The sequence below is a fragment of the Lepidochelys olivacea genome (assembly GCF_965140295.1).
Source record: "Lepidochelys olivacea isolate rLepOli2 genome assembly, chromosome: 6".
Classification (NCBI taxonomy): domain Eukaryota; kingdom Metazoa; phylum Chordata; order Testudines; family Cheloniidae; genus Lepidochelys; species Lepidochelys olivacea.
Genome location: NC_140416.1, coordinates 64,046,576 through 64,059,179, shown reverse-complemented (window position 1 = coordinate 64,059,179; position 12,604 = coordinate 64,046,576). Strand labels below are relative to the sequence as shown.

At 47.5% G+C, this 12,604-nt stretch overlaps 1 protein-coding gene across 3 annotated transcripts in view; it reads left to right on the top strand.

The window, feature by feature from the left end:
* The window catches only part of ZFYVE1 (zinc finger FYVE-type containing 1), a 40,324-nt gene extending 35,015 nt beyond the window's left edge, over window positions 1-5,309 (top strand). For all 3 annotated transcript variants that reach the window (XM_084629904.1, XM_084629902.1, XM_084629903.1), the window contains 3 exons: window positions 122-302; window positions 1,005-1,118; window positions 3,203-5,309. In XM_084629904.1, coding sequence (XP_084486030.1) covers window positions 122-302; window positions 1,005-1,118; window positions 3,203-3,435 — 528 coding nt within the window. In that variant the 3' untranslated portion in view covers window positions 3,436-5,309. The remainder of the gene's footprint in view (window positions 1-121; window positions 303-1,004; window positions 1,119-3,202) is intronic.
* Window positions 5,310-12,604: the final 7,295 nt, after the last annotated feature.

Genomic DNA, 12,604 nt, shown 5'->3' with positions numbered 1-12,604 from the left:
GTCACTTTCATAGGTGCCACGGTCCCTGCCGTCTCGTGATCCAGCTCTCGGACGCTTTTCTAATTGGAGATAATTAGGAAAATCAAACTGATAGTTTTTCTTTCTGGTTTGTCTTGTTCAGAATTGCAACAAGTGTGGCACGTCCTTTAAAGATAACGATACGAAACATCACTGCCGGGCCTGCGGGGAGGGCTTCTGCGATAGCTGCTCTTCCAAGACCCGCCCCGTCCCTGAGCGGGGCTGGGGACCGGCGCCAGTGAGAGTGTGTGACAACTGCCATGACAGCAGGGGCATCCGGTTAGGTAATGCTGACCTGACTGTGCTCGTTCTGGGAATGGAGAGAAATTCTCCACCTTCCTGTCAGCATTAACCATATGTTGTGTCTGAAATCTTACCACTGATTTTCTTTCAAAAGCCCCATTCTAGGGCAGATAGGGAAGATGGCTGATCCAACCTGCCAACTGATGCCCTTGTAATGGGTGTAGATGGTGCCATTCTTTTGGGTACACACCACCTCAGAGCAGGATTTGAAATCATGTTTGTGAATGCTTCTGGTGGGGAAAGCAGATGAACTCTGAGAGACCCTTTTTACTGCAAATACCATTCACAAGAAATTACTGAAAAATCTGATCTCTTGGAGGAATTATTTCTAAATTGGACTTTATCCCAATATCCCAGAAGGCAACATCTCCTGCTGGTGGGGAGATAGCATCCCTCTGCACTGGTCTTGAGTAGACTGTGTCTTGTCCACGTGGGTGGAGGAAAAGCGTAACAGTGAAGGTCATGCAAATTTCCCCAGGGAAGGCACGGAGGGTGTGAAATAAAGGCTGACTGGTGTTTGGCTACACTGGGATGCCAGAGAGCCCCAGGCCTATGCTATGGGTGCTGCACCTAACCAACCAAGTTACCTTGGTTTAACATTAGTTTCTCTGATAATACAAATTAACTGAGACTTGGCAGGAACTATGGCTTGCATTTTGAACCATAACTCTTCTATCATGCAGATGTGCCCGAGTCACAGACAGAGGAGGAAGGTGGGACACTGATCGCCAGGAAGGTCGGTGAGGCAGTGCAGAACACTCTTGGAGCTGTGGTGACTGCCATAGACATCCCACTAGGTGGGTGCTCTTTGCTTCCAATTGTTTTTCTATCTAAGAACATGTTGGTTGCGTATGTCAGAGCTGTTTGTTAAACTTCAGTGCTTGAAATGAGCTGGCATGGCACACTGACACTTCTTGTCTCAGGGGGCCAATGTAGCTCGAGGGTCCCCCTTCTGACTTCTGCTCCTGCTGGGCCGTGGGCCCTGCCAAGCTCTCTCCCTATGTTTCCTCTACTTTCTCAGCATTTTTTTTTCCAGTTTACGCCTCCTCACTTCTATTCTCTCCACAGTGCAGCATCACAGATCCTTGAGTTCTGAGTGTCACTTCTTCCTGATACGCCAGTAGGGTTATTGCAGTGATCTGCCAGACTGAGTTTCCTAGGCTGTACTTAAAAAATCGTGGCCAAACTATGAGACATTTTATCAGGTTTTTTAGCGGTTCTGAGTGCCAGCAGCTGCAGTTGACATAATTGGGATCTACGGGTGCTCGGCACTTCTGCAAATCAGGACCAAGACATTTAAACATCCAGTAACTGGGAGGATGGTTCCTAATGCTGAACTTAGTACAATGACAGTGTGTTGGTTGTTAGTGCACTGGGTACCAGCCCAGGTGCCGCAGCAGGTACCTGGGTTTAAATGTTGTTCCACAGCTGAACTGCTGTTTGTTCTGCTGACCAAACCCCCACAGGAGGTAGACAGCAGTAGAGGGTGATGAATTGCATTAACCACTCATCAGACCTTCTCTCCATTGCTCTGTCTGGAATTTAATCAGGCTGGCAGATCTTTTATTATCTAATAAAATGGAAGCAGGAATGAAGCTGCCAGATGTTGGTGTTACCACCATTGTACACGTACCTGAAAGAAGAAAAGGAGGACTTGTGGCACCTCGGAGACTAACCAATTTATTTGAGCATAAGCTTTTGTGAGCTACAGCTCACTTGAGCTGTAGCTCACAAAAGCTTATGCTCAAATAAATTGGTTAGTCTCCGAGGTGCCACAAGTCCTCCTTTTCTTTTTGCGGATACAGACTAACACGGCTGCTACTCTGATACCTGAAAGAGTGATGGTTAGATTGTTTTGACCACCCAGCTGAACCACAATGGACAGAAGATAAGGCAGAGAAAGCCAATGTTCTCTGAACGAGTCATGGCCGGAGGAGGTGTCCACCTCCACTTACCCTGGATGGCCTTCTGCAAAAAATGGCAAAAAAAAATAGCAACGTGGGGCTGTGCTTTTTTCCCAGCCCAGAATCTCTGCCTTTCTTGGCATAATACTCTGATTGTGGGATTATTCCAGTCATTCAGAGAGATTTGATCACCCTGTTCTCTTGAGGAGCCAAGACTAGAGGTTAAGAATAATAGCTGCCCTACTTCCACATGTGAAGTACAAGAAGCCCATGACATTGTGGGCTGTATGGCCCCCCGAGATCTATTAGATCTACTTAACTTGATATGCCAGACTGAATAAGATTTAATGCAGGAATTTTCATGTTTAGGTCACTGGTCCAAATCTAGCCAAGGTCAGTAGTCACCAAGTGTAGTAAGCCACTGATACTATTTGGTGCCTGATGTGAAATGAACTGGAGTTCTCAGTCTGGTTACTAGTAAACAAGCATCCACATCATGTGCTATAAATTGGTATCCTGGATGGCAGTCTTAGCACAAAGGTCTAGGATTGAGAGAGACTTGGAGACTGATCTACTATCTGGCCCCTGACTTGGTCAGGGTTGAATGTGGAGGGGAAGCTTCCAGTGCATGTTGTGCCTATTGGATTTTATTCTCTGGGGCTACCAAACCAGCTCTAACTAATTATTAATTATTATTATTATTATTTATTAAACAGCGGCGTAGTGGTGGTAGGGTCCCCATTAAAACAATGCCATTGAATTGTACAGGGGCACAATATGAAAGATTTGGAATAGCCTGAACTACTAGCAGATGCCTGCTAGAATGAAGTGTTCTGTGGGCAGATCTTAACAGTTTCCATAATGAGCTCCTTGAAAAGGCACAGACATGGCTGGTATCCTTGGGTCCTTCCCCTCCTCTGCCTTAGCAAAGAACAGGAGACATTCTAATTGCTGTGGTTCTTTCTCATCCTTTGTAGGGCTTGTGAAAGATGCTGCTAGACCTGCTTACTGGGTGCCGGATCATGAAATCCTGCACTGCCACAACTGCCAGAAGGAGTTCAACATCAAGCTCTCTAAACACCACTGTCGAGCCTGTGGCCAGGGATTCTGTGATGAATGTTCAAACGAGCGCCGAGCGGTCCCTTCCCGTGGATGGGATCATCCAGTGCGAGTCTGTTTTAACTGCAATAAGAAACCCGGTGATCTTTAACCCCAGCTTCCTGTCTGGGTCCTTCACGATTCCTTAGGTTCTCAGGGTTAGAAAAAAATAGTTGGTCTCCCTTTCACCTTTAGCAGCTAGAGTGCATGTTTCTGATCTCTGGTCTGCTCTCATGTTCTACCCATCTTGGAATGCTGGGACATGAGCTCAAGTGAGTAAACTGGACCTTCAGGTTTTAATTGTAAACTGATTGGGGAAGAGGGGAGCTCATGTAAATGAGCAACCCAAAATCCAGTGTATTTTATTCCAGTTTAAACATCTATATCTATATAATTTAGGATGTTAAGGATACCGGTGGCTAGTGAAGTTTTGAATATTTCTAGTTCAAATAAGAGACGCAGCTGGACCCTGCTGTATTGGGTTGAATTCGTAGCCACTGCAGTGCCTTCTAATTCTTCTCTTGGAGCATTTTGCTCATCACATGGTCCTAGTGTCAAGTTTGCTGCCAAGAGGGTCCAAGGCTCCCCAAACGTAGATGCGTGAATTGCAGCTGATAACGGGAGGGTCCCTGCCTCTGGAGGCTCCGCCTGCTGGCACTAAAGGGTTTGCAAAATCTGTTTGACTTGTGGTCACAGGTGCTGGTCTGGCAGGTCACGGGACTGCGGTGCAGGCGAGTGGAGGGGAACCTAGCACCGTGGCAGACACCAAGCTAGAGTTGTTGAAAGGAAAACAACTGATGTGGAAAATGCTAGGGTATCTGTGGTAGAAGCCATTTCCATGTCAGCACAAGATCACAAGGTAGCAGGGCCTCGCTCTTCTTGACCACATTCCCATGCGCTTGGATTTCTTTCAGGAGGACTTTAACTGCTTTATGAGGTTTGTCAGACACTAAGAGGCTTGTGACCAGAACGAGGCAAGTGCCAGTTTTCTGGAAGATTGCATGACCTGCAGTCTAGTGTTTGCTAGGCTTACTAAAGTTTTAAAGGGTCTCCAAATCCATGGTGCCACCAATGGTCTTTCAGATGGCTGCATAGAAACGGCACAGATTTGACTGTGATCTTTCTTATAAAAACAACAACCAACCAACCAAACCTACAGATCCAGCTGGAAAACAGGAATCTCTTCTCAGCTCCTATCAAGTGGCACTCACTGGACTTTACCCTTCCATAAAGGTCTGCATTGAACCACTGAATTTATCAGCAATGAGCAAACCACTGCGCTCAACTGATATGCTCCCTTTCTGTGGATTTTGGCTCTCATGACAAGAAATAAAGAGTCCATCATGAACTGAACTTTTGGCTTATGTAGACAAGGGATGCTCCCATGGAGGGGACTTGTCTCCAATTGTAGTGGCTGGAGTTTGACACGATACTCTGAAACTGATTTAGTCCTACCTGCTGGGTAGCTCAATGATTGACACCCTCTTTTAGGACTATATTATTAAATTAGCTGCTATAAAAGACTAGACCTTCTGAACAAGTGTGCTGGCTTTGGCCTTTTAACTAATAGTTCTTGCTCTCACCCCCAAAGGAACCTGTTTGCAAAGTGACTGCCCCAGGCATCTATTCCTAGACTTCACGCGGAAGCTGAAATGGAATGTGTGGGAGGAAACCTTCCCTGCTGGTTAAACTTCCAGAGACGAACTTGTATTTTGTAATCAAAGGCTGTCATAAGCTGATAGTCACCCGGAAGGGAGTGGGGGATAGGAGTGGGTAACAGTCCTGTCTTAGAAAAGACATTTTACAGCATAGCTCTGCACTTTGAGTTGTTTATTTTTGAATCGGTGATGGACAATACAATTAATATTTGTTGTTGGTTTGAAGGCCATGCCCTATGTGGCTTCCATGCATGTAGCTTCACTACCATGTTAATGCACAAAGAGAAACCATCCATGACATTCCTTGTATAAAATCTTCACTTCAGAATCTCTGTGTCATTGACTTGTCAGAATGTTGTCCTGCCACAGGCAGATGCCTCAGTCCATTTAAGACACAAAGTGATGTCTATGCATTTCTAGCACACACATTGTGGTGGTATCCAAGTGCTTCTTAGGACATGGAGTCCAATCCCAACTGACAGTTCTAGTGCTCTGGGGTGTTGGGACCATGCTGAGATCTTGTCAGCAAAGCAAGAGCCCTTTTGTTGTGCTTACCTGAAATGGGGTTGATGTCGGGGGAAATGTTGTAGCTGAGCATCAGTAAAATAAAGAAGAGGGCAACAGGTAACCCTAAATAAGGTAGCAACAGGAAAGGTAAGAGACTCGGCTAAGGCCATGTCTACACAGGAAAGTTGCTCTGGTTTAACTAACATCTCTTTTCAAACCAGTTTAAATTCCCGTGAGGACTCTTATTTCAGTTAACTGGCTTATTTCAGTTTAATTTAAAGCTGTTCCTAATCCATTTAAACTAATGTGAAATAAACCAGTTTTATACCAGAATAAGAGTGTCTACATGGGGGTTTGCATCAGTTTAACTAGATTGGGTTAAATTCACACCTTAGGTTATACTGGTGCAACTTTCCCAGATAGACAAGGGGCTTGGCTGCACTTGCGAGTTACAGTGCAATAAAGGAACCCCGGGCGCACTAGCTCACTACCCGTCCACACTGGCAAGGCACGTGGAGCGCTCTGACTCCGCGGCTACAGTGCTGCGGGTACTCCACCTCGGCGAGTGGAATAACGTTTGCTGCGCCCCCGCTGGAGCGTCGCAGCGCCAGTGTGAACGAGATGTAGCTTTACTGCGCCCTGATCAGCCTCCGGAAATGTCCCATAATCCTCTTGAGTCAAGTGGCCACTCTTGTCATTATTTTTGAATCGCTGCAGGAATGCGAATATGCCCTTTGAAAGCTCCGTTTCTGACAGCCGGCTGCTTATCTGCTCCGAGACAAAGCAACCATTACTGTGGAATGCTGTGGGGGGGGGTCTGTTCCTGTCAGAACTTCGAAGACAGCATGCTGACATGCTCTCAGGCCCCCCAAAACCCACTCTCTCTCCCTCCACATACACACAACACACTCCCTGTCACACTCCACCCCACCCCCCATTTGAAAAGCACGTTGCAGTCACTTACATGCTGGGATAGCTGCCCACAATGCACTACTCCCAATGCCGCTGCAAGTGCCACAAATGTGGCCATGCCAGTGTGCTTGAAGCTGTCAGTGTGGATAGATTGTAGCACTTTCCCTACTGCCCTCTACGAAGGCTGGTTTAACTCAAAGCGCTCTACATCTGCAAGTGTAGCCATGCCCAAGACCTAAGTTTTAATGTACTGTGCTTTGTTCTATGCTATATAGGAACTCCACACTTAACGTTGTAGTTATGTTGCTGAAAAATGCAACTTTAAGTGAAACAATGTTAAACGAATCCAATTTCCCCATAAGACTTAATGTAAATGAGGGGGTTAGGGTTCCAGGGAAATTTTTTTCACCAGACAAAAGACTATATTTTATATTTATATATATATACACACACACACAGTATAAGTTTTAAACAGTTTAATACTGGTACACAGCAATGATGATTGTGGAGCTTGGTTGAGGTGGAGAAGTCAGAGGGTGGGATATTTCCCAGGGAATGCCTTACTGCTAAATGATGAACTAGCAATTGGCTGAGCCCTCAAGGGTTAACTCTCACACTCTACAAGGCAGCAGGAAAGGAGGGAGGGCAGACAGAGACACACACCCTGTGTGTGTTTGAGAGATAGAGATGTGCATTTCCCCTTTAAGTATGAAGAGTGGGGTCAGAAGTACACTGCCTTGTTAATTAGATCAGCAAGCTGAGACCATCCCGCCCCTGCTCTATGGAAGATAGGGTAAGCAGGGTGCAGGGGGTCACCCTGACATTGGCCCCCCTCTTCTTCCCCTCCCCCCCACAGCAAGCAGGAGTCTCAGGGAGCAGCTCCAAGGCAGAGGGCAGGAGCAGCACATGGCAGTGGGGAGAGGGACAGCTGAACTTCTGGCAACTGATAGCTTGCTGGGCGGCTGCTGCACATGGAACTTTGGGGAGCAGGGAGCTGACAGGGGGTCTGCCGATCCACCCTGGTTCCAAGCCACCACCAGCTAGCTGCAACGGGCTGCTCTCCCCGCAAGCAGTGGACAAAGCAGGAGGCTGCCAAACGACTTTAGAAGGGAGCATTGCACAGCTTTAAATGAGCATGTTCCCTAATTGATCAGCAATGTAACCATGTTAACCTGGATGACTTTAAGTGTGTTCCTGTACTGCTCTAAGCTGTCTACTGTGGGCCCTCCCCTCTCCCTGTTCTGACAGCATCACGTATCAGGAGTGTGGGGAGAATAGAGCCTAGTCAGACTTTTTCTTTAGACCCTTCCCTGTTCCAAAAGGAGAGTCAAATTCAAGATCCTGCTCTCATGTTGGAATACAGTCCCCATGAGAAAGCCAGGGGTTCCTCGTGGGCTCAGCACTAGGTGCTGGTTGAGAGCCTTGTTCATCTCCTAGTGAAATCAATGGAAGGATTCATGTTGACTTAAATGGGCGTTGGATCAGGCACTTAAAGGAGATAAATATGCCTAGAATGTGCATATTAACTGAGCCCAGCAGGAGCTGGGATTACCAGATTTCTATGCTTGAGGCATTAGTGTTTCATAAGAAAATGGCTTTGAACAAGCTCCTCTCCCTTGAACTTGGACAATGCTCTGTATTTCTGCAGCAGCATAAACTAACTGGGAAAACAAGCTGAAAAATGAGTGTTACCTGCTTAATGCTTCAGAGTGTTAAGCAGGTAACATGGCAGCATCCAGGACAGGAAGTGGAAACCCCATTTTGAAGACATGGGTTTTTACTAGGAAAAGGACCCGAAAAACTCATTTTTGCTCATTATTGTTGCGGTTCAGTGATGAGACAGAACACAGCTTTATGCAAGCAAACAGGCTGGTCAGCGGAGATGGGCTGTTTTGCCCCCCCTGCCTTTCACCTACTTTTTTTATTATATATATTTTTTTAAGCATTACATACTGCTACACAAAGGAATGTATGACGTTGATTTATATGCTTAGTTATTATTTTTTATTTACTACAATTCTGGTTCTCAGGCCTTGAGCCCAGGCTAAAGAAACTTTCCACAGTTGCTGTCTAAACAATTAAGTTTTTAGGGTTCATATTTAGCCCTTGTCCTTGGATAGAGCAATGTGTGCATTGCTTCTAGGAAACAGTCAGGGTGTGCCCCGCCTGCTTCCAGGTGGAATAGCTAGACATTAACCCTTTATCTCCCCTTTTTTGTTTATTGAAGTTGGCCATTTTATGGTAGCCGCCAAGCACTTGATTTTTTTTTAATAACGAACACCGGGGTGTTCCAGGGACTGGTGGAGCTTTTTAATCACTGTGCTTGCAAATGCTGCTGCACAAGTGAATGAAGCGCTTTTAGCTTTTTTAGAGGGAGGGGCTACTGGTCAATCCATACGGGCTTTAAAATACCAGAGGCTTGTGCTGCCTGGAGAGCAGGGCGGCAATCCTCATTTGCATTTTTAACTGCCAATTTTAACAGGAGCTTGTGAGCTGCCTTAGTGTTATCCACCTGTTGGAGGATAGCCTTTTGCAATTTGTTGGTAAAATTCAAAAAGGACTTTAAGGCACCCTGACGGATACTGACAAAGCTTTTGGTAGGCTTGCCTGAATTCGGGACTTTTTTGAAAGCATGCTGGGCACAGGTGGAAATAATGGGGAAGACGGCTTGAGGGAGTTGAGACTGCATTTTAATAGTAGCAAACTGGCTTTCCCCTGCCAAATGCTCATAAATGATACTTTGCTCTTTATATACCTGGGCTTGGCGTTTTGCCATTTGCCGATACTCACTAAGCCAAATAACATACTGACTGGGTGACAACATTATGCGCAGCAGCGTTTTCCAATCCTCAGGGATTAGGGAGTACCCAGTACCCATCCCTTCAATGAGACCACGCACAAAGGTGCTAGTCAGGCTAAATTCACGAATTGCTTTTTTTACCTCTCTAACTACCGAGTATGGCAGAGTGGTCCAGGTGCCCACGGGGTTGCTCTGGTCATTATTCTGCTAGGTCACCGGGCAAACGGAGACCAGATCAGCCAGCTTCTCTGCTGTAAGATCTGATCGAGCTTTCGCTGCGTGAACCATTTGTTGCACCAGCGAAAGCTTCTGAGCAGATGCAGATGACTCTCCGGGGGGCCCCATGGGGGGAGGGTGATCACACACCGGCTCCGGTGGGGAAGGCCAGGGAGGCGGTGGTAATAGAGGCACTGGGGGCGAAGCAGGGGGAGGGATGGCTGCAGGAGCGGACGGGGGTGGCAGGATCGGCAGCTTCTTTGTTGGGGCTGGAGAGGGCCTTTCCGAGGCGACACGCTGTGTCGCATCGCCAGGAGGGGGGATGGCTGCAGGGGCGGACGGGGGCGGCGAGAGCACCAGCCTCGCGAGGGAGGGTCTGTCCGAGGCGACACGCCGTACCACGTCGCGGCAGAGGTGCCAGGCATGTAAAGCCTGCACGGGTGCCCGAGGCTCTTTGTGCAATGTTTGGCCCAATCGCTCCCAGTCCGCTAGCTTAAGGCTTCCAGCTTCAGGATACCACGGGCACTTGGCACGCACCTCCTGTAGCAGGAGAGTGAGTTCTCGAGCCGGGCAGTCATGCTGAGCCTTACGCAGCAAATACTGCAGCTCATTGCGGTGTTGCACTTGCAAAGCAGAGAGGGAGCTTCCCATACTTACCACAATGAAAAATACTCACCGGGATCCACGAAGTGGATGAGTGACGCGTCTGAAACCCTTGCCGGGCGAGGTGAGTGCTGAGGGCCCCACGTTGGGCGCCAGTTGTTGCGGTTCAGTGATGAGACAGAACACAGCTTTATGCAAGCAAGCAGGCTGGTCAGCGGAGATGGGCTGTTCTGCCCCCCCCGCCTTCCACCTACTCCTTTTATTATATTTCTTTTCCTAAGCATTACACACTGCTACACAAAGGAATGTATGACGTTGATTCATATGCTTAGTTACCATTCTTTATTTACTACAATTCTGGTTCTTAGGCCTTGAGCCCAGGCTAAAGAAACCTCCCACAGTTGCTGTCCAAACAATTAAGTTCTTAGGGTTCATATTTAGCCCTTGTCCTTGGATAGAGCAATGTGTGCATTGCTTCTAGGAAACAGTCAGGGTGTGCCCCGCCTGCTTCCAGGTGGAATAGCTAGACATTAACCCTTTACATTATTATTATTTATTTGTATTACCATAACAATTTAGGAGCCTTAGCCATGGACTAGAATCCCACTGGGCCAGGCACTGTAAAACAGACACTCCCACAGCATCTAAATGGAGTGACTCTTGCAAAAGTCCACCTCCAAGCATCAGTAGCCTTTCCTGAGCTCTGGAAAAGCCCAACCTGGAGGTTGCTTCATGATGTCAACCTGGGAGAGGTCTAGTAGTTGAATGAAGTTCACTTGGGAGATGGGGAAAACACTTATTATTGGAACTGAGGAATGAAACATCACTGGATTAAAAGCAAAACCTTATTTCCCTGTTAAATGAAAAATGCCATTCTCTTTCAGGATGTAAGCAGTGTCAGGATGAGCTCCACCCTGACATCTGGTGGTGAGGTGTGGCAAGTTGTGGAAAAGAACTTCAGGGGCCGATCTCATTTGCATAGGCACACCCACCACGCCTAGAATGAGACCATAGCTGCCCAAATGGTCACTTTGGCTGCTGTGGGATCCCCAGTGTCTCTGTTATTGGGGCAGGAAGAATAAATTGTTATTACCCTGATTATGGGAACTGTGCTTGGAACTGTACGTGGCCTTTTGTTATGATGGAGGGATTCACCATCAACTAAGTAGCACTTGCTAGGCAAGGGTCATGGGTTCCAAAACTGTGTGAATGGAGAGAGGCTGGGGACAAGTATTAATACTTGGTGGCATGGGCCCCTTGGTGAGGGCCTTACATGCTAATTGCACTTCCTCCTCTCTCCACTGTGGAATATCAGAGCTAATTTTGATTTCATTAGAAGTCTAGTTATAGGCTGCTGAGCTCACTTTGGGCTGACAGTGCACCAACACTGGGGCTCCCCTATTATAAGCTGAATTCACCTAAGAGCTGAAATCACTGAGTGTTGTGTTAAGTAGTGGGGGAGCCTGAAGATATATTATGGAGCAGTTTGCGGGACGGCTGGTGAAGCAGTTTGACTTCACCAGTTTGACACGGCGCAGTGTGTGGATGGCAGGAGCTGCTTGTGGGCTGTGGAGCTGAGCGAAGGAGTTTGTGGGGCGGCTGGCGGAGCGGAGCGCAGCTGAGCGAAGGAGTTCGTGGGGCGGCTGGCGGAGCGGAGCGCAGCTGAGTGAAGGAGTTTGTGGGGCGGCTGGCGGAGTGGAGCGCCGCTATGGAGCTATGGGGCGGTCAGCTTCAGATCACGTAAGGTGCCTCTTACCCCCGTCCCATTTCCACCCAGGTTGGGAGGTAAAGCTCCGCAGATAAACTTTCGAACTCTGGGGCTGCCCTGACCAGGGACAGAGACTTTTGGGGCATTGGACTTTTGGGACTTTGGGTGATTTGGGGTTGCTGGACTCAAGAACCAAAGGGAAAAGGGCATGCCCCAATTTGCCTGGGGTGGGTTTTTTTTTGCTCATGGGTTGTGTTATGAATCCTGTTGGTGGTGTTTCCCCAACATAATGCCACATTGTTTCTCTCTGTTATTAAAAGACTTTTGCTACACTCAGACTATGTGCTTGCGAGAGGGGAAGTATTGCCTCTTGGAGGCGCCCAGCGGGGGTGGTATATATTTGTCCCAGGTCATTGGGTGGGGGCTCGAGCCGTTTTGCATTGTGTTATTGGAATGGATCCCCTAGATATTGAACCCGGCCCTTGTTGCTGCCAACTCTGACGGGCAGAAGGGTTACAAGTACATTTCGAACAGACTAGTTTGTGGGTTTTGTAGATTACTGATTAGTGAGTCACAGTTAAAATGTTGTAAATCAAGGTGGGAGTTTGGCCTTTGCACCAACTTTCACAGTTCACGGTAATGGTAATGTTTCAGTGGCTGCAGTGAACACTTGTCTTGGCAAGATTATTAATTTCAGTCTGTCCGAGATGTGACAAGATCATAGAATCATAGAATATCAGGGTTGGAAGGGACCTCAGGAGGTCATCTAGTCCAACCCCCTGCTCAAAGCAGGACCGATCCCCAATTAAATCATCCCAGCCAGGGCTTTGTCAAGCCTGACCTTAAAAACTTCTAAGGAAGGAGATTCTACCACCTC